This window comes from Microcaecilia unicolor, chromosome 6 (assembly GCF_901765095.1).
Source record: "Microcaecilia unicolor chromosome 6, aMicUni1.1, whole genome shotgun sequence".
In the NCBI taxonomy this organism is placed as follows: domain Eukaryota; kingdom Metazoa; phylum Chordata; class Amphibia; order Gymnophiona; family Siphonopidae; genus Microcaecilia; species Microcaecilia unicolor.
Genome location: NC_044036.1, coordinates 39302943 through 39323415, shown reverse-complemented (window position 1 = coordinate 39323415; position 20473 = coordinate 39302943). Strand labels below are relative to the sequence as shown.

At 41.9% G+C, this 20473-nt stretch overlaps 1 protein-coding gene across 9 annotated transcripts in view; it reads left to right on the top strand.

Moving 5' to 3' along the window:
• The window catches only part of DOCK7 (dedicator of cytokinesis 7), a 279528-nt gene that overhangs the window by 32050 nt on the left and 227005 nt on the right, over window positions 1–20473 (top strand). For all 9 annotated transcript variants that reach the window (XM_030206645.1, XM_030206644.1, XM_030206640.1 and 6 more), the window contains exons 3-9: window positions 253–428; window positions 573–641; window positions 2702–2828; window positions 5010–5222; window positions 8991–9076; window positions 15085–15151; window positions 19613–19762. In XM_030206645.1, coding sequence (XP_030062505.1) covers window positions 253–428; window positions 573–641; window positions 2702–2828; window positions 5010–5222; window positions 8991–9076; window positions 15085–15151; window positions 19613–19762 — 888 coding nt within the window. The remainder of the gene's footprint in view (window positions 1–252; window positions 429–572; window positions 642–2701; window positions 2829–5009; window positions 5223–8990; window positions 9077–15084; window positions 15152–19612; window positions 19763–20473) is intronic.

Below are 20473 nucleotides of genomic sequence, written 5' to 3'. Positions count from 1 at the left end.
CGCTGCAGCTCCCTCCCTCTGCCCCGGAACAGGTTACTTCCTACATGTCTGTAGGTTAATTTTATTTTTCTCCGTGTTGTAATTCCATGCTTCTTTTGCCTAAGATAATGCAGTGACCTGTTAAAAGGAATTTATATTTATTGGAGGACTTGTACAATACATTAAAAAAATACTGCCTTGCTGTTTCCTTAAAATAAAACCCAATGGGTTTCAACTAATTATATTTTTGTTTTCTTCGAATGGTCTTTTTAGGTTCCACTCACAGAGCCGGTGGATCCAGTGGATTTGGAAGATTATCTTCTTACTCATCCTCTCTCAGTGGATTCGGGCCCTCTAAGGGACCTACTTGAATTTCCTCCTGATGATATTGAGGTTGTATACACCCCCAGAGACTGCAGAACAGTTACATCATCTGTGCCCGAAGAGAGGCGAGTCCGTTGAATTACTAATATTTTTTTCAGATAACTCTTCTGTTCAATCTTTTCCATTTTTAATATAAAGTTTGGATCTGTTATATATACTAAGAAAACATAAAACATTTTTAACAAAAGAACATTTTCTTATGTCCACAGCGAAATGGATCCGCATGTTAGGGACTGTGTCAGAAGTTACACAGAAGATTGGGCAGTTGTGAACAGAAAGTAAGTTTGGTTTAATAAGTGTTTTTTTTTTTAAACGTCATATTCTAACTCGCTTCTAGACATGCAGAGCATATTCAAGAACACCATTCCTATCAGCCGTGTATTGCTGGCAGTGTCTAGATTTGCCACCAGTTGCTGTGGTAGAGGAGTAGCCTAAAATTTAGTGCAGCGGCCTGAGAACCAGGGAAAGTGAGCTCAATTCCTACTGCAGCACCTTGTGACTCTGGGCAAGTCACTTAACCCTCCATTACCCCAGGTACAAAGTAAGTACCTGTTTATAATATGTAAACTACTTTGATTATAACCACAGAAAGGTGATATATCAGATCCTGTCCCTTTCCCTGATGCCATGAGTTTTATTCCACAATCTGCCATGAACCAGGGTATAGTAAGGAGAGAGCAAATGAGAGAACAAACACTCCAGAATACTATCTACTGCTATAAAAATATTTTTAGAATAAGTGGAGAAATCTCAGAGTAAAAACTCACCCAAACGGGACTACACCAAGTTATTTATGCCCCAGAGGGCGGATAAGCTTCTTGATCATAGAATATCTTCACAGTATTTTCTTTTTATTTCTTACTAGTAAAAAAGCCCCGTTTCTGATGCAAATGAAACGGGGGCTAGCAATGTTTTCTTCTGTGTGCATGTGGGAGTGTGTGTGTCCCTGCCCTCTGGCCTCTCTCCCCTCCCTCCTCTGAGTCCTTCACTGTTACAGAGCCAGCGATTTGATTTTGTGCTCTGCTGTTTTCCTTCACTGACTGTGTTACAGAGAGGGCGGGGCAGACACTCATAGGGAAACCGGATATCTCGCCCCCTTCACACTTCCGGCTGGAGGCTTCATAGAACGTTGGTGTTGCTTTTTATATAGAGAGATGAGCAATAACCCTCATGTGCTCTAATATAACCCTTGTACCGTGCCGTGCTTAAAATACCTGGTTATGTTCTCTCGTTCACTCTGTCCGGTGTCTTGCACCTAAACAAGCGCTACTTATCTCATGTACAAAATATCGTTCTTAAATATTGTTTTATCAGCCACTATAATATGCTATCAGTCACTGTCATATACTACGTGTCCATAGCGCTGTATAATGAGACAATACTTAGCTTGTGAGTCAATGGTCCGCCTCTGTTACACCTTACAACTTGCAATAACCACTTTACATGGTCTGCAGTATTCCAACACCGCTTTTCCTGTTCCCGAACAGCGACGTGCTCTCTATGCAAGCTGTCCAATTCTCATTAGGCGTTCCCACGCTCTGTTGTATAATATCCTTTTAATTTTCTATTTGCAACTTTTTCCGCCATCAACCTCCTCAAGTTCAACGCTGCAGAGTTTCGTTTTCACTTCATCAGGAACTTCAAAGGTGATTTTTTTTTTAAACAGCTGAAAAAAATGCCTCCTTCAGACTGGTGCACCATTTGCTCTCTCTTTACTATACCCTGGTTCATGGCAGATTGTTGATTATCGTTACCAGAGGTTATTTTGGGATTCATTTTCAAGATGAGTTTTATTCCAGCATGGTGCACCAGATTTGGTAAACTGTTTCTGAATCCAAAATGGAGGCAGTGTATGCAAATACATCTCATGCATACTCATTGGAGAAATCCTGAAAACCCATCTGTGGCCTGAAGGACCGAGGTTGCCCTCCCCTGCCCTTGCTGGTCTGGTTTTCAGGATACCCATAATAAATATGCAGCAAGGTAGACATGCATGTGCTGCTTCCACGGCATGGATATCTGACTCATGCACATTCATTGTGGATATTCTGAAAAAGACTGGCTGGTGAGATACCCCGGGCCGACTTGAAACACACTGCCCCAGACCGTGGGTTGAGTGCTTTGGTCTGATAATCTAACTTAGTTAAATGGAAATAAGAGAACCTTCTCAGTTGGTTCTTCATGCAGTTGTGCCCCACATAAAATTATAAAAAGAATCTCCTCTTTGTATTTGCATTATTAAATAAATATATGTTCTTTACCATTAACTGTCTCTTCTGGTAAGTGGAAAGAGCATTCTAGCTTGCTAAAAGAATATTAAAAATTGTGTCTTCTACAGGTACCACAAACTTGGCACAGGATTTAATCCTAACACGTTAGACAAACAGAAGGAAAGACAGAAAGGTCTACCCAAACAAGTCTTTGAGTCTGATGAGGCTCCTGACAGCAATTACCAAGACGAACAAGTAATGTCCCTGATCATGAATGTCAAATGTGGATGCCTCCCCTTACCACAGAATTTAAGATTTGGAAGAGAGGAAATTTTCATGTCTATTGCAGAGTCTGTTCCAGCCTTCCCACCCCCAGATCTCCGTGAATGTTTTCTCCTGTTTTCTACACCCATTTGATCTTACAAGCTACATTTTGTCAGTTTCTGCTCTTTCCATTTGTTAAAGCAGTTGATGTACATATGATTCATGTTGGGTTGCAGTAAGGTGCTCATTTTTGTGCTCAGGCATTTGGATGTTGAGTAGGTTAAAGGGGGACACTACACAGACCTCCAGAAGATATAATGCATAACTTCCCTTGTTTTCTAAACTTTTATCTTTAGGGAACCTTCTTTATCAGTGCTTTGCATCTGATTTGCCAGTTCTTGTGTTGCTTCTTATTTTCTTCATTTGGGTCATGAATAACTAGACATAAGAGATTTGGATTTAACTCCCACAATCACAGCATTGTTTGACGTTAGCAAGAATAGCCGCAATAAAGAGTGGTAAACTGAATGAATGATAGAAGGAGAAGATGATTGTAGAGGAAAAGAACTGAGGAGATGGGGGCGGGGTGTGAGACAATTTACTATGTCCTATTACATATCGATGCGGTAAACCACAGTATGTCAAATATGAGCTATGAACTAATAACTGGAAGATCAAGTTTCGTGATTACCAGTGCTTGTACTGCTGTATAAAACCTCCACAGTCAAATATGGAAGTAGTTGCCTAATGTGCCTCAAGCTGTCAAAAATAACATTGACTTTATCATCTTATTTTGGGCGAATGAAAGCAGAGGCTTTGCAGGAGATTGAGGAGGCCAGATATTTGGGCAACAACCACACTACAATTGCTGGCTGTTTAGAATACTGCAGACTTTTGTGCTTACGGAAAAGTAGGGTATTGGTGGGAATTTGGAGGGGTTTTTGTAGGCTCATATACTCGGTAATGGTAGAACACAAGGAAGAAAGACAAAAAGATTACCTGGATAAGGAAAGCTCTAGCAGGTGTTCATACTCTGTGTGGCTGACAGTATAGGCAGAATAACTGGGTAGATTGGATGGGTATATTGATCTCTCTGTTCTCGTCCAGTGGCGTTCCTACCCTCGATAACACCCGGGGCGGATAGCTGATGCGCCCCCCCCCCACACGAAATGACACCCCCCCTCGGGTGCACGCCGCTGGGGCGGGGGGATGCCGCGGCACGCGCCTGTGGGTTCCGAGTTCGCTACACTAACTTTGCTGGTTCGCTGCAGCTCCCTCTGCCCCCGGAACAGGAAGTAACCTGTTCCGGGGCAGAGGGAGGGAGCTGCAGCAAACCAGCGAAGTTAGTGTAGCGAACTCGGAGCCCACAGGCACGCACCGCGGCGCCCTCACCGCCCCCCCCCCCTTGGTACGCCACTGTTCTCGTCTACCTTGTTATCCCTCTTTAGTGTCCAAATCTACAGAATATAATTCATCTTGCCTCGGAATGTTTTTTGTTCAGTTTATAGAATGATTTACTTTTAACAATGGTTCCCAAACCTGCCTCTTGGTCTCTGTAGCTGGTAGAGACTCAGAGGTCCTTTTACTAAGGTGCACTGAAAAAAGGCCTGTGGTAGTTTAGGCGCGTGTTTTGGCCGCATGCATAATCATTTTTCAGCGCACCTGTAAAAACAAAAATGCCTTTTTTGGCGGGGCGGGGGGGGGGGGGGGGGAGGGCGGGGAATGGACGTGCGGCAAAATGAAAATTGGTTACGCTTCCATTTTGGGTCTCAGATCTTACCACCAGCCATTGACTTAGCGGTAAGGTCTCACACGTTAACTGGGCGGTAATGGTCAACTCACGTTCAAATGCCGATTACCTCCCGTTCACCTGAAGATAAAAATATTTTCTGACAAAATGAAATTACCTCCCGGACCACACAATCTCCGGGCGGTAACTCGGAATTGGCGCGCGTTGGGCGTGCGTAGGTGCTTACGCAGCTTAGTAAAAGGGCCCCTCAGGATATACACAGTAAATAAGATAACTTTGTATACATTGGGTCTGCCCGATATGCAGATTTGACATGCATATTCATTGTGATTATTCTTACTGGCTGTGGACAGGTTTAAGAGCCGCTGTATGTACTTGTGATGGAGAGCGAACAGTCTATCATTAAGTTCTTTGCATTGTAGGATGACTTGAAGAGGCGTTCCATGTCCATTGATGATACACCACGAGGCAGCTGGGCTTGTAGCATTTTTGACCTTAAAAACTCCCTTCCTGACTCACTCCTTCCTAATCTCTTGGATCGAACTCCAAATGAAGAAATAGATCATCAGAATGAAGAGCAAAGGAAGTCGAACAGACACAAGGAACTGTTTGCACTGCACCCTGTGCTGGATGAGGTACCTTTAATGTAAATATAAATGAAGCAGAATGGAAATTATGAGATTTGAAAAGTCAGTTGGCCAGTGTCCTCATTTGGTTCATCCTTAAAATGCCCAATTTAGTTAAATATTGCCACACTTAAGAAACATTTTGTAGGTTATTTAAAGAACTATTACGGCTCTTTCTTCAGAGGTAAAAGCAAGGAAGGCTATTTTATTACAACAATAATCTGAAGAGAAACATAGTTGTAAACAATTAATACACAACAAGGAATTAGCTCTTCAGAATATGATTTTGTATTCAGCGATGCAAGGTGATTGATCTTGGCTGGCTCCCATAACTAACTTTTTTTTTTTTTTTTGGTATACACATGAGTTTCTTGCTTTATTGTTTCCAATTTAGTTACTTTTCTGCCAAACCTTTCTGCAAGGTGAACAATATAAACACCCTTCCCCTCTCCCCAAATTTGGGTCAGTTTTCAAGTTAATTGATAATTCATCTGTACTCAATGAAAGTCTAAACTCTGCTATCATAGATTTTCAGCTCCTGTATGGATAGTGGTGGACTGAACATTTGTTTAGTCACTCTACCACTATGAGGGTGGCAACCCAAAACTGTCCATTTAGTGGCTGATATTGCCTAAGGTACTTGGGCACAACTTACATCAGCTAAGTGGCCTCCCCTCCCCCCAACATACTGTAAAATAATGTGGCACTACCCTCTCGCCTGTGCCCCATTCCCTTCCTTAAAAAAATATGTTGCCAAATTTTCACCCCTATCCTTCATTGGGGGTGGTAGAGATAGTTAATAAATGAGGTGCTGGTTTGACCGCAGTACGGGTACTGAGTAATCAGCCTAGTGGAAAAAGGTAATAGTGCCTAGTTTAGGGGGTGAACATTTAACAACCTAGTTTTTAAGGTAGGGCGTAGGAGGCCGTGTAGAGTGGAGGAGTGGCCTAGTGGTTAGACCACCGGGCAGAGGTGGCCAGTTCAAATCCCACTGCTGCTCCTTGTGATCTTGGGCAAGTCACTTTAACTCTCCATTGTCACAGGTACAAACTTAGAGTGTGAGCCCTCCTGGGACAGAGAAATATTCAGAGTATCTGAATGTAACTCACCTTGAGCTACTACTGAAAAAAGTGTAAGCAAAATCTAAATAATAAATAAATAAATAAATATATTTTTATAACATATTGGGGCAGGAGATGGGTGAACTACTCGACTGCCATCCCTTTTAAAAGTATCTTGGATGAAGGGGGAGGGAAGATGGAAAAGTAGTGTACTCAGCCATGCTTTTTTTTTGTTTAATATGTTGGAGGATAAAGGAAGCAGCTCAGCTGCCTTACATGTTATCTTGGAAGTGTGGAAAGGGGTAGGGTATCAGTAGCTGTTCAGCCACCAGTTTTTTAAATTTTAGTTATTCATTTAGGACAGCTGTGTATGTGGTTTGATTTAAGCAGATAAAGATAACTAGATAGCACTTAATAGTGTATTGATGCTATTTATAATTATTATTAACATTTGTATAGCGTTACCAGACGCACGCAGCGCTGAACACCTGACACAGAGAGAGACAGTCCCTGCTCAATAGAGCTTACAATCTAAAATAATACAGACAAGACAATTAAGGGCGAGGGAAGTACTGGGCGAGAAGGAACAAGGGGGGGGGGAGGCAAATGAGTAGTGGCTAGGAGCCAAAAGCAGCAGTGAAAAGGAATGCTTCCATTCCCTCCCATAATTACCTGGTTACATTTTAAGTAGACAAGCTGTCCAGTTTAGATTTAACTGGCCAGCAACCCCATATTTTTAGAGGCAGAGGTTTACATCTAGTTAATTCACCAAGTTAACTGTATAAATATTTCGAATACTGATCCTTAGAGTGCCTCCTTTCTCTGTTAGCACTGTATGTCTTTGATACACCATAGAGAATCTAGTGAAAAAAAAATTCTACTCTGTAGGGTGACTCTAGCTTTATTTAGCTACCTAGCATGCTGCCCTCCCTGTCCACACCAGTGGAGCCACACCCAGTTTACTGCAAAGTTTCCATTTAGGGAACAGGTTTTAAAAATAGCATGTTTGCAGGCGTGTGGGTGTTTGGCAAGTTAATTTTGAAAAAGAAGCTTCCTACTGAGTTTCACTTTGAAAATGTGGGATCTATTTCTTCTGCAGCAGGTGCTGTAAAGTCTATACAGGGATCTGAGAATGAAATCCCTATTTATTTTAGATGTATCTCCCGCCCCCTTAAATTAAACTTTGTGATGTAGATAAATATACCTCTTGTGTGAAACACTGTTTGTTTTCACAAGTTGAGAGAGAAATAAAATTTAAAACTTTTAATATCTTTATTGAAAAACAATCAGTAACTGTCATTTCAAAACAGTGTGCTAGTTAACAATAGCAGTTTGCACACATTTATTTTTAATTTTCATTGTAAGATTCCCCTTGTTCCCTCTCGTCATATCCCCCCTCCCCAAACAATACTCTTTGAAAGCAATTACCTCTACCTACACCCCCCCCCCAACACCACTCTGCTGAAAGAATCCAAGCCCATAGGATCCATGAAAGGCAGAGAAGTAAAGGCATGTCCCCCCGCCCATAGGGTTAACCATATTTGACAAAAAAAAAAGAGGACACTAATAGTCACGCCCCTCCTCACTCTTTCATGCCCCTCCACATCACACCCCTCCTCCCCACCCCCATGCCATACAGTCACCTTGACCCCCCCCCCCCAAAGAAAGCCTCCCTCGCCCCCTACCCCCTAACCACATTCCATCCATGATTCACCTCCCCTACCTTATTGTGTTTTGGTGGTCTAATGGCCTCTTCAGGGCAGGAAAAGACTCCATTCTTTCCTGCCTGGCGATGCCACCCCCACTTGCTGCCTGCACAGCTTCAAAATGGCTGCTGAGACTTCAAGCGGTGACCTCACAAGATTTCTGTGGAAGTCTTGTGAGGCCACCACTTGAAGTCTCGGCAGCCATTTCGAAAGTGGCACCGGTAGTGAGTGGAAGTGGCATCGCTGGGCAGGAAAGAATGGGGTCCGTTCCTGCCCTGAAGAGGTCACTAGACCACCACTGCACAATAAGGGAGGGGAGGACACCCTGAGGCCCGCCAGCCTGCCCACTTGCCCTCAAACCTGGACAAATGAGCAGACTAGAAAGAGTCGCCCCTTACATCCCACTGTGTCTTCAAAAAGAGCACATGTCTGGGTAAAACAGGACATATGCTAACTCTATCCCTCACCCCCCCCCCCCCCCCCCCACCCCTTTAAACCAGCAGTTTTATCTGGGTGACCAAATAGCTGGGAAAGATCATTTGAAAACTATCCTGAAGAGAAAATGACCCTGATTCCACCTTTATAGCTCAAGCCCCAATGAGGGCTACAGCAAAATCATTTCCTTGCCCTCACCTATGTAACTCGATCCTCATAACACTCCTGCTACACTATCCTGATACATGTTTTCACCTCGCATGCTGGATGAGCTCTGTGTAAAACTGGGGAGTGTACTATATCAGGAGAGTCAGTCTTCACATGCAAACTTTTTATCTCTCATTACTCAGGCACACCAAATTCAGCTCTCATACAAGAAGTGTAGCAAAACCTAATTTAGTCCTTTAGCGTCCAACGTTCCCATCAATCTGTTCCCATATGGCTTATCACGGGAACATTGGACACTAAAGGGTTAAAAATTCTGTTCAACCCAGCAATTTTTTTTTAATCATAATGTTAGGGTGTGGCACTGCAGATTTAAAAATCATGTTAATTACTACCTTGTGTTTCTATAGGAGGAGCCAATAGAACGCTTGAGTGTTCCTGAAGTTCCCAAAGAACACTTTGGTCAGAGGTTACTAGTAAAGTGTTTAACTCTTAAGTAAGTGTGTTTGCTTAACTTTTATTTTAAAAAAGTTTGTCTCGGTAAATATATTGGTAGCTGTGTGTGTAAAAGCCTAGCGCAGCTGAACATATTGACCTGATTTTTCTTTCTCTGTCCTCCCTTCCCATTCTCCTGCGCTATTCTCAATATTCCACTTTTTTTTTTGACCCCTAATTACTCTCCCCCTTCTCTCGTCCCAGTATCCTAGCACTGATTATTGGGTTCCCTTAAACCACCGTCTCAGAACAAAACACGTCTGGAAAGAGCTTTATTTTTTATGAAGTGAAAATACAGATTGACATTATTTAATATGCAGATCCGTTCTAATGTATGCCTGTCTGCGCCACAGAATTTAATAACTACCTGAATTTTCGTAAACAACTCAAAGCTTTTTTTTTTTCTTCAAAAAGTTCTTCTGTGAGGACTCAAATGGGGTCTCCAGATCAGATACGTGAATCAGTAATTTCTCTGTTAGCCTGTACTCTGCCAGGAGTCTGTACTCAGTCCTTTCTCTCACAAACATGTAACTAGAGCACAAATATTGTAACCATTCTGTTATTACTGTAAGCCGCATTGAAACAATGTAAATTGGAAAATGTGGGCTATAAATGCCGAAAATAAATAAAATTGCCACAGAATTTTGAAAAGTTTGCCACAGGAAACTGTGGGCCCTGTCCATAAGCGCAAGACGTTACTGGAATGGCATTTCTTTCCAAACCTAGAGAAGACTAGGGGGCTCGTGTTCAAAGCACTTAGGGGAGCATTTTTAGCTAATGGTAAAAATCTGCTGGCGGTAAACGCTGAGACACCCATAGGAATATAATAGGCACCTCAGCATTTACTGCCAGCCGATTATTACCGCGAGCTAAAAACACTAGCGTGGCTTTGTAACAGACTTTAGACTTACAAAGTTACATAGTAACCTACTACTACTTATCACTTCTATAGCGCTACAAGGCATACGTAACGCTGTACACTACACACAAAAAGACAGTCCCTGCTCAAAGAGCTCACAATCTAAATAAGACAGGCAAACAGAACAACTAAGAGGTAAGGGAATTAAAGAGGTGGGGTACAGGGCAAGTGAGTAGTGGCTAGGAGTTAAAAGCAGTGTCAAAGAGGTGGGCTTTTAGCCTGGACTTGAAAACGGCCAAAGACGGGGCTAGACGTACAGGCTCGGGAAGTCTATTCCAGGCGTGAGGTGCAGCGAGATAAAGGGAACGAGTCTGGAATTAGCAGTAGAGAAGAAGGGGACAGACAAGAGAGATTTATCCACAGAACGGAGTACCCGAGGGGGGGCGTAGGGAGAGACAAGAGTGGAGAGGTACTGGGGACCGGCAGAGTGAATGCACTTATAGGTCAGTAAGAGAAGTTGAATTGAATGTGAAAATGGATAGAGAGCCAGTGAAGTGACTTGAGGAGAGGGCTAATGTGAGCATAGCGACCTATGGAACTTAGTAAGTCTAAGGGGGTCTTTTACTAAAGCTTAGCTCAAGTTATCTGCAACAGGGCCCATAGGAATAAAATGGACCCTGCTGCAGATTACTCGAGCTAAACTTTAGTAAAAGACCCCTAAGTTCTTTTAAAATATGCTTTGTAGGCTAGACAGTTTTGCCTGTGCTCTCTGGGGTTGACCTTGTGTCTGTAGTCTTTATTGCAGCTTGTCTTGACTCTGGGAATTTGTACGCCTGTCTCATCGCACCACTCACTACTTTTTAAGCCTGTGTATTCTGATACCAGTAGGAGTGGAGGGGTTTGGCATATTCTGGTCCACACACTGTTCAGGGCTCGCTATCAGGACCCCTCCAGCTTCAGAATAAAATTGTCTCAATCCATTTAATAACTTGCTCTTTCTTGGGATGAGGCCAGAGTGTTCATTGCAGGGCTCCACCTTTTTTGCACGGGCTTAACCCTTTGTTCCCTGCCTACCTTTCTAATGTGAAATGCATATGTTACCTTAAACCATTAGACAGACCACTTGCCCTCCCTAACAGTTGTTAACGATGTCCATATTATATTATTTCACCATTTAACTGTTGCAGCTCCAGTATGGTCTTGAGGTAGAATTACATCATTGTCATCTGATTTCACTAATGGAGTGAGCCTTACCTAGGCTTGAACTTGCAGTTTTCAAAAAATCAGCACTTTGGACAGCAGTTCCTAAGATTTTGTGGTTGTAATACTTCTGGAGTCAAGTGCAACTTTTAAGCATTCAGTTCCCAACTGCAAGGTACCTTGCACCCATATGTATGAAAGAGGATGAAAGCAAAATGGATTTTAAAATTAAGAACTGTGGATGTCTATTCAACATGAACACGGGTGGAGGCAGACAATTTTCCAAGGAATCTTGACCATAGAATTAGGAGGCTAGATCCACTGGTTCAAGAATTGCACAGTTGCAAAGTGCTTAACATAGTAGATGACAGCAGAAAAAGACCTGCATGGTCCATCCAGTCTGCCCAACAAGATAACTCATATGTGCTACTTTTTGTGTATACCTTACCTTGATTTGTATCTGTGTTTTTCAGGGCACAGACCATATAAGTCTGCACAGCACTAGCCCCGCCTCCCAACCACCAGCCCCTTGATTTGTATCTGTGTTTTTCAGGGCACAGACCGTATAAGTCTGCACAGCACTAGCCCCGCCTCCCAACCACCAGCCCCGCCTTCCACCGGCTCTGCCATCCAATCTCCGCTAAGCTCATGAGGATCCCTTCCTTCTGAATAGGATTCCTTAAATATTAAATATTGCTCTGTATTCGTTTTCTGATGCTGTATTAAACTGCTCTGAATATAATTATTTCAAGGACTGTAGCTTGGTTTGGTGACAGAGCTACACACGTTTTAAACATGTCTTGTATCCACTGTCTAGCCCTGCCCACAAAAATAGTAGATGCAAAGCATGTGGGGGCAGTTTTCTTTTGAAGCTTCACTTGAGTTATTTATTGATTTATTTATTTGGATTTTTGCTCACACCTTTTTCAGTAGTAGCTGAAGGTGTGTTACATTCAGGTACACTAGGTAGGTTATGGGGGAATGAAAGTGCTGGTATAACTTTGCTGGTCTCTAGATAGCAAGAATTACCATCTAGATGACCAGTAATAAGCCAAGCCTATGCTTTTCTTGTGGATTTGCATTTAAATGGAATATTTAAGCAATTCCCACCCTCAACATGATAGAGGATAACATATCAAGGAGAAGCCAGTAAGGTTTGACGAGCATGGACTGTCTTAACAACCACATAAATTCACCTCCACTTGTTTCAGTGTGTAATGTTCATAAATTCCTTTTATATCTAATTCAAGGAAGGAAAAGGCCTTGGTGTCCTTGTCTTGGCCACAGGCTCTCAACATTCAGGAACAATTCTGTCATTGGCTTTAAAAAAAAAAATCCTCTCCTTTTTTGTGGGAAATTTCAACCATTAGTCCAATTTATATTGGTTATAAAAAAAAAAAAAAAAATATATATATATATATATATATATATATATATCTGTACAAAAATCTCCACTTAACTGAAAATACAAAACAATCACTGTTTCAGGGATTCAGGATTGTGCATTATTGTCTTGAGGGCCTTTTTACGAAGGTGTGGTAGGCAGGGGCGTAGCCAGACTTCGGCAGGAGGGGGGTCCAGAGCCTGAGGTGAAGGCGCACATTTTAGGCCCCCCCCCCGGCGCCGCCGACCCCCCGCATTGCCGCAGACCCCGCCTGCCTGCCAGCTATTGTCGACCCGCTCGACCCCCCCCCTTCCCGCCGCCAACCCGCCTACCTTTGCTGGACGGCCGAGGTCCTCCTCGCAAAAGGCTTCCTATTCCTTCTGTTTTTGTTGCAGGATGTGAGAAACAGAAGGAATAGGAAGCCTTTTACGAGGAGGACATTGGCTGGCGGGGGGTTGGGGTCCCCCGCCAGCTAAGGTAGGTGGGTTGGCGGGGGGAGGGGGGGTCGAGCGGGTCGTCGGCAGGGGGTCCAGGGCCCAATCTACAGGGGCCCAGGCCCCACGTAGCTACGCCACGGGTGGTTGGACTACTGCATGGGTTGCACATGGCACGTCCTGGCATCCTGCGGTAGTTCTGCTTGATGCGCACTGTTTCCTGCGGTAGAAAATAATTTTCTATTTTCTACCACGGGGGCATTCTGGATGGTAATCGGCAACAGGGCCACATTGCCACGCACTACCCGATTACCATCAGGTTAGCGCATGAGCCTTTGCCACCTGCTAAATAGAAGGCATTCAGGGCTCACCCAGTAAATAGCCAGGCGCTAATTTTGAACTTAGCACCTGGCCATTATTGCTGTAAATAGAAATTTGACTTTTTGGCAGCCATGCTAAGAGGTGGGCGGAGCGCATGTGAAAGCTGGGTGCTACAGCTACTGCCAGCCATCTTTTAGCACGCCTTCATAAAAGAACCCCTCAGTGATTCACGTTCCAGTATTAAGTGCAGGAACTGTTTACCATATGTGTCTGTAAAGTGCTTCATACACCTGGTAGTGCAATAGAACTAATAATAATTATTAGAGATTATGGTTAAAGTATTGCTTATTGTGTAAATACTTTTTAAAATTGTACTAGTTAAGAGAAAAATTGTTCATCCATATAAAATGATTTAGGTTGCATATTTTACATTTGAAAAAAAAAGCCAAAATATTTTAAAAGTTCAGGAACGCAACAGCTTTTCAGAAACACCAAATAGTGTACCCACAATGCTTTAATTTTTGTACCCTTCTGAGGCCAACTGTAGATACTCTTTTGATATTCACTTTAAAAGTAATGCTTTTCAAAGACAAATGTTGAAGGTAGGAAAAAATTCCTGAAGTAAAAGGTGAAAGTATTCTGCTACTGATGTTCTTTTGCTACTTGTATCTAAAGATTGGGATTTATGTAAATTCTTGTTCAATACAAACAATGAAACTGTACAATGGCCATTTTTATTTCCCACCAACCAAGTGTATCTTACCTTCCAAATCCCCCCTCCCATACAATTCTCTTAATTTTAAACATTGTATAAATAACTAACTACGTAGGAACCCTCTCCCCCCCCCCAATAAAAAACCCACACCTCCCCCTGTTTTATAGGCCGTGCTAGCAGCAGTGGTGCGCTAATGCTGATACAGCCCGTTCACTTTGAATGGGTTGTGTCAGCATTGCCGCACGGCAGCTGCTAGTTCAGCTTAGTAAACGGGGGGGGGGGGGGGGGCAAGAAAGGAAAAGATGCAGCATATTGTGGACAATTCTATTCAGTGAATAGTTAACAAGTAATCAAAATGTCTTAAAACCCTTCCCTATCTCAAGAGAATACGCCCTCCCCATATCTCCCCCCCCCCCCCGCCCCATAAGAAGTATTAACAATATCCAGTGAATAGTTAACAAGTAATCAAAATGTCTTAAAACCCTTCCCTATCTCAAGAGAATACGCCCTCCCCATATCTCCCCCCCTGCCCCATAAGAAGTATTAACAATATCCAGTGAATAGTTAACAAGTAATCAAAATGTCTTAAAACCCTTCCCCATCTCAAGAGAATATTCCCTCCCCATATTCTCCCCCCCCCCCCCATAAGAAGTATTAACAAACAATATCACAGGAAGACCCGGGCTGTTATAGCCTTCCTAGGATTCCATAAATCAAAATACCTTTTAACCATTCCCTCCTCTGTCTCTTTACCTCCGCCCTTCCAACTGGGGAATACATATAATTATTTGAAGATCTTCATCCTACCCCTCCTAATTCATTCAAAATCTGATTTCTTGACCTAGGGGATAAAATCTGTAGGTAGACTTTCCAAACATCCAAAAAATCTCTTTTTTGCCTTAAGATGACGCTTGGCTCCCTGTAATTCCATCAGTAATAAATTGTGAAGTCTATTTTAAAGAGTGAGATTTAAAGCAAAGGAAATATTCCGTTTGATTACCACATTTGCCAACCAGGATATGGATTTGATTACACCGTCTATCCTTGCCATATAAGTGTATTAAATTCAATATATTTTTTTTTTCATTTCTTAAAGATTTGAAATTGAAATTGAACCCATTTTTGCAAGTTTGTCTTTGTATGATGTCAAGGAAAAGAAAAAGGTGAGTGACCCTGTCAGAGACATTAGAATCATTAAGTTTTTGTATAATATTCATCCTTAGATATTAACAAAGTATACAAGTGGTCACAAAAATTCAAAAGTTTATCATGGCTTATATTAGAGAATGGCCACAGGCACAGAAGAGAGGGTTTTGCAGCATACAAGCATACAATACACACAAAAAAGCAACACTGGGCCTTCAAGAGAGAGATATAACAGCTGTCCTTTATTATTACAAAGATCCGACATGGGCCGTGTTTCGGCGCACGGGCGCCTGCCTCAGGGGTCAGCTAAGGTCTTTGTATTGTATAAGAAGCAGTAATTAGACAAATGTATGAAGTCGTCTGGTTCCAAATAGAGTAGTTAGCTCATGCCAGACGTGCATTCAACCAAACTGGACGCTGTCTTGAAAAAATGCCAAAGGATGACGTGAGGATGGGGACACATGGTTAGCCGGGGGGGGGGGGGGGGGGGGGGGGGCAGGGACAAACTTTGTCTCGTGTCATTCTTTAAAAGCTTGAGACTAGCCTTAAACACACTGTTCCAACTAAATGGAACAATATCTATAAAATGCTAGTATTGATATGTATAACACACCTTAGGCAACTGAATTCTATGATAAAAGAACTGCAGAAACTGCTTTTAGTAGCTTAAATATATTTAATTAGAAAGTTTATTCAGAACAGCAAGGATACAAAATGCAATCCAAAGAGTTGTAAGGAAAAACACAAAGAATTATTAACAAATGTAAAGCAAAAAGCAGCAGAACAGAGCCAAATAGCATCCTTGAAGGCTAATGAATTATAGCAAGTTTAACAACATATGACCCCCCCCCCCCAGCACAAAGGGAGGGAGGCTTGAACTATAGCCTCTCCCCATTCCCACCCTGTCCCATATTACCCCTGATGTACAACCCCTTGCCTCTCCCCTCCCCATCTGGGAACCCTAATGAACTGTGACCATAGGAGAAATGTAGCCTCCATAAGAAAACATTTATAAAAGAGCTAAATGTACCTTGTTCAAAACTAGGCTCCGAACTCTTAGACTAAGAAATTGGACTTAAGTAGACCAGATCTCCAAAAATCGTTTATATTGCTTATATGTAAGGTAGGCTTCTCTATTTCGCCATTGCCAGTGAGAGGGACTCTCCGAGGTGATCCACTGCTGAAGGATACATTTCTTTCCCACCAAAGCTATCATTCTCACAATGTAAAATCCAAGTTGCAAAAGAAAGATGAGATGAGAATTCAATAAACTACTAAGATGAGCAGCTATTCCTTCCCAGAAGGAGGTAATTTGAGGGTAAGCCCAAAAGATGTTCAACAAGGTGCCATCCTGTGAATCGTACTTTGAAAATGGTGGAGAGGCTATAATCTTTGCTTTAAAGGCTTGCTGAGGGGAAGAATACACATGGTGGGTGACCTGGAATTGACACACAATAATCTGCACTAAAGGAATACTTTTCACCAGCCTAGGAAAGTTGAGCAGCCTGAAAGGGTGAGTCCCTTCCTTCTCCCTCGCTCGCTGTAGACGACCATAATCTCTATCAGTGTCTAGGGACTGAAAAGCTTTATGCAGTCCTCAAACTCCTGAGAAAAAAATCCGTACAGTGACAGTTAACAAATGTTGTGACAGAACAGTGTGTTTTAAACCTGTAAAACTGCCTTTATTATTTCTTGAAGTGTATTTCTCTAGTTTGGCCAGCAGGTGGTTCATGTTATGTTTTAAGCTGTTACAAAGAACTGACCTTTATTTAGTTAACACAGATAAAGGAAATGCCTGCAGTGAGGTGGACAGCTTTTTTTTTTTTTTTTTTAATTTTGTTCTTCTGGGCTCTGGTTGGCCTGGAGTTTGAAATTACCCAGGAGTACTGGCCTTTGCTCCAGTCTTAGCCAGGAAGAAAAGAGAGACAAATCTTTTTGCTGGGGCTCTGTGAACAGTTATATATCCTGATATTCCCAGGTACGTTTTAGAAAGTAAACAAACGTTTAGATAGTTTTATAATTGATCCGTATTTCAGTTACGTGTTATTGTTTGCTGATTGCACATTTTCTGTTCATTGTTCAATATTTTAAGACCATAAACAAGTTTGTTTATTGCCTCTTTGTCTGGACTGATAAAGAATCCTGTAGGTTTGTGTGTTGGTCTGTGAGTACTTTCTCGGAACTGTGGGACCACTGGGAGTGTGGCTACAGTAACCTAGAAATCACGGGGGATAATTTGAGAGCGGGAGACTCGCCCAGAGGTGGTTGTGACCCAGTCAGTGGGAGGAGGGTGCTAGTGTACAGCATGAGCAGCAGGTGCAGACGGACTTGAGCTGTACAGGGGATAGACCCTCCAAGTGGCTGCAGGGTAACCCCAGGCGGGTGGCTAGTTGTTTTGTGACAAATCTAAAGGCTGGATATAATGGGTCAATTAAAATAAGCAAAAAGAGCTCCACCACAAGCCCTCAATCAAGGAGGAAGGGCTTCAAAAGACTTTAATCCCCACCTCCAATGTAAAAAAAAAAATGCTTGATAAGAGAGAAACCCTCCTCCCAGGTATAAAACACCCATAGGCAGTAAGGAGGTACACGTAGCTCTGCCTCCCCACATCTTAACAAAATTCTTCCAAAGCTCTTTGAGAAGTTTCAAGTGGTAACTGTGTCTAACCTCCCTAGGTAGGAGCCTACGTGGAGCATGAAGGAGATAATTAAATGCCAGGGTCAAAATAAAGATATTTCTATGCCCCTAGGTGTATAATCATGAGTATACAACAGCCAGTCTTTCAAATGTTGATCCAGACAAGCCTGATTGTATCTCCTTAATTCTGACAAGCCTAGACCCCCATTTTCCAGTTTCCAAAAAGAAAATACAGCAACAGTTTAGGTCTTCCTCCCCCCCCCCCCCCCCCCCCGAACAAAATGTGCCAACAAGACAATGCAACTTCCTCAAGTCACTCTTGAGCAGTCTGGTGGGGAGAACTTGCAAAGCGTACAACCGTTTAGGGAAAATTGTCATCTGATAATATGACCACTCAAAGAAAGGGGCAGCTGATCCTATGCCATCAGATGGTTTTTCGTCTCAGTAAACCAACATTGGAAGTTTAAAGAGTGTAATTGACATAAATCTGCATTCAACTGTATTGCTGCGTTTGGATTTAAATGAAACACTGTTGAATTACATTATTTGTGTCTTGTATGCCTTTGATGTGGCAACAAGAGTCTTGTCTGCTGATCAGACTCCTACATTCTACAGCATCCTATCGCGTGCTCAGTTGCTCAAGCATCTTACTGTTACTGCAACAGTTTCATCCATTGTTGCTGGCATCAAGGAGCATTTCCAACACTTAACTGATTCTTATTTTCCTGTTCATTCGCTATACAGTAGATTCTCTTCTACAGCCATGTCTGAAAGATAATCCAATTATATTCCTAGATGATGTAGAAACACAGGCAACCGAATCTTTGCGAAGGTTGTATCAAAACCAGATTGAAATGGAAGGGCTGAGTCTATCAACATCAACAACTCGGGAACTTCCGCAATCCACATTCCCAGAAATGTGGAAGAGCCCTCTTCCAAAAGAATGACAATGGATGTTAGCAGTTTTATGAGTAACTTTTTTATTGAACAATACCTCTTTTGAAGGCCATCGTTAATAAATTGGACAGTTATTTATGTTCGAGTGATGCAGACAACAACAATTAGATTTTTTTGGGGGAAAAACAAGTAGAAGTGCTGGCCAAAACCTGCAACCAGTGCATCTTCTGAGAGGACATTTTCGGTTGTGGAAAGGACTGTGGAAGACAGGAGAGCTAGACTGAATCCTGAGATTGTTGACTTATTATTCATCCACAGATTTTAAAAAAGCGCTTCAAAGGGCATATTTCTCCATTTCTACAGCATACAGAGCAGGTTGTATTTTGTCCCCCTGGGCATTTTAACAGGATGGATTAGGGTTCCTTGAGGTAGTAGAAGTCGGATATTGTTGAGGTTGGAAGGGTATAGGGTGTTGGTGGGGTTATTTCAGTTGCTTTTTGTTATTGTTTTCTATTTGTGATTTATAAACAGTTGTATAAAATATTGTTCATTTTTATACTTTAATAAAAAGATATAAATATAAAATCATTAGTGTTGAGGCTTGTGTGGATGACTGCAGAGCCTGTGGGTACAGGACGGGGACAAACTTTTCACCCATGAAATTCTGTAGCTTATATTAACATGAATATATATAGAACCTAGATTGAGTCCAATAGGGACAGAGAAATTACCTGTAAACTATTTTGGTTGTACCACAGAAAGGTGGTATATCAAATCCAAGAACCTTTACCCTGCAACGTGAAAACTCTTCCATAAAAAAAGAGGAGGTTTATCTTATACACTATTGACAAAGAGAATTTTGCACAAATAATAAAAACAGCTGGTATTTATTTAAAATACAAAGCGCACTCCATTTCTTAACATTTTTTTTTTCTTTTTTTAAGATTTCAGAAAATTTCTACTTTGATTTGAATTCTGAACAAATAAAAGGAATGCTGAGGCCTTACGTTACCCCAGCTGCCATTAGCACATTGGCCAGGTCATCTATCTTTTCCATCACGTATCCTTCTCAAGACGTCTTCCTTGTGATAAAGGTAAGAGCGTTCATTCAATGCTTTATTTGCTTCTTGCGTATTTTAGGGGATGTAAGCACTTTCACTCTGGTCTGCTGCAATAAATGTAATTCCTTAGTTTCTGCACCCCTGGGGGCCTATGTTGGTTTATGTAGAACTTTCTATACCACTATCTGACAAGCAGATTAGAGCAGTTTGCAATACTAAAAATCAGAAAAGAATGCGCAAGTTTAAACAGAATATGATCCAATCATACAAATTTAGGGCCCTGCTTACTAAGGCGCATTAGCATTTTTAACGTGCTTACAATTAGTGCATGCGCTAACTGTGTAGGCGCCTATAGGGATATTGCAGGCGCATACACAATTAACATGTGTACATGGTTAACGCATGTTGAAAACGCTAACGCATCTATAATGCGGCTTAGTAAACAGGGCCCTTATTTTTAATATAACATAGGCATTCATATTCCGCTTTAACCTTCCAGCTTCAGGCGAATTACAATCATACAGATTACAAAAATATACAAGGCAATGATAATTTCACATTTAAAATCATATCATAGGATAGTCATGTACTTAGGAAATATTTGCGGAAAACCCACGTTTTCAATTTTTGTTTAAAGTATTCCTAAGAAGAAATCATCCTTAATGCACTAGGTAATTACTTCCATAGTGTAAGTTCATATGAAAAAAAGAGAAATTGGGTAAAGAAAAGGAAAAATAAGAGCAC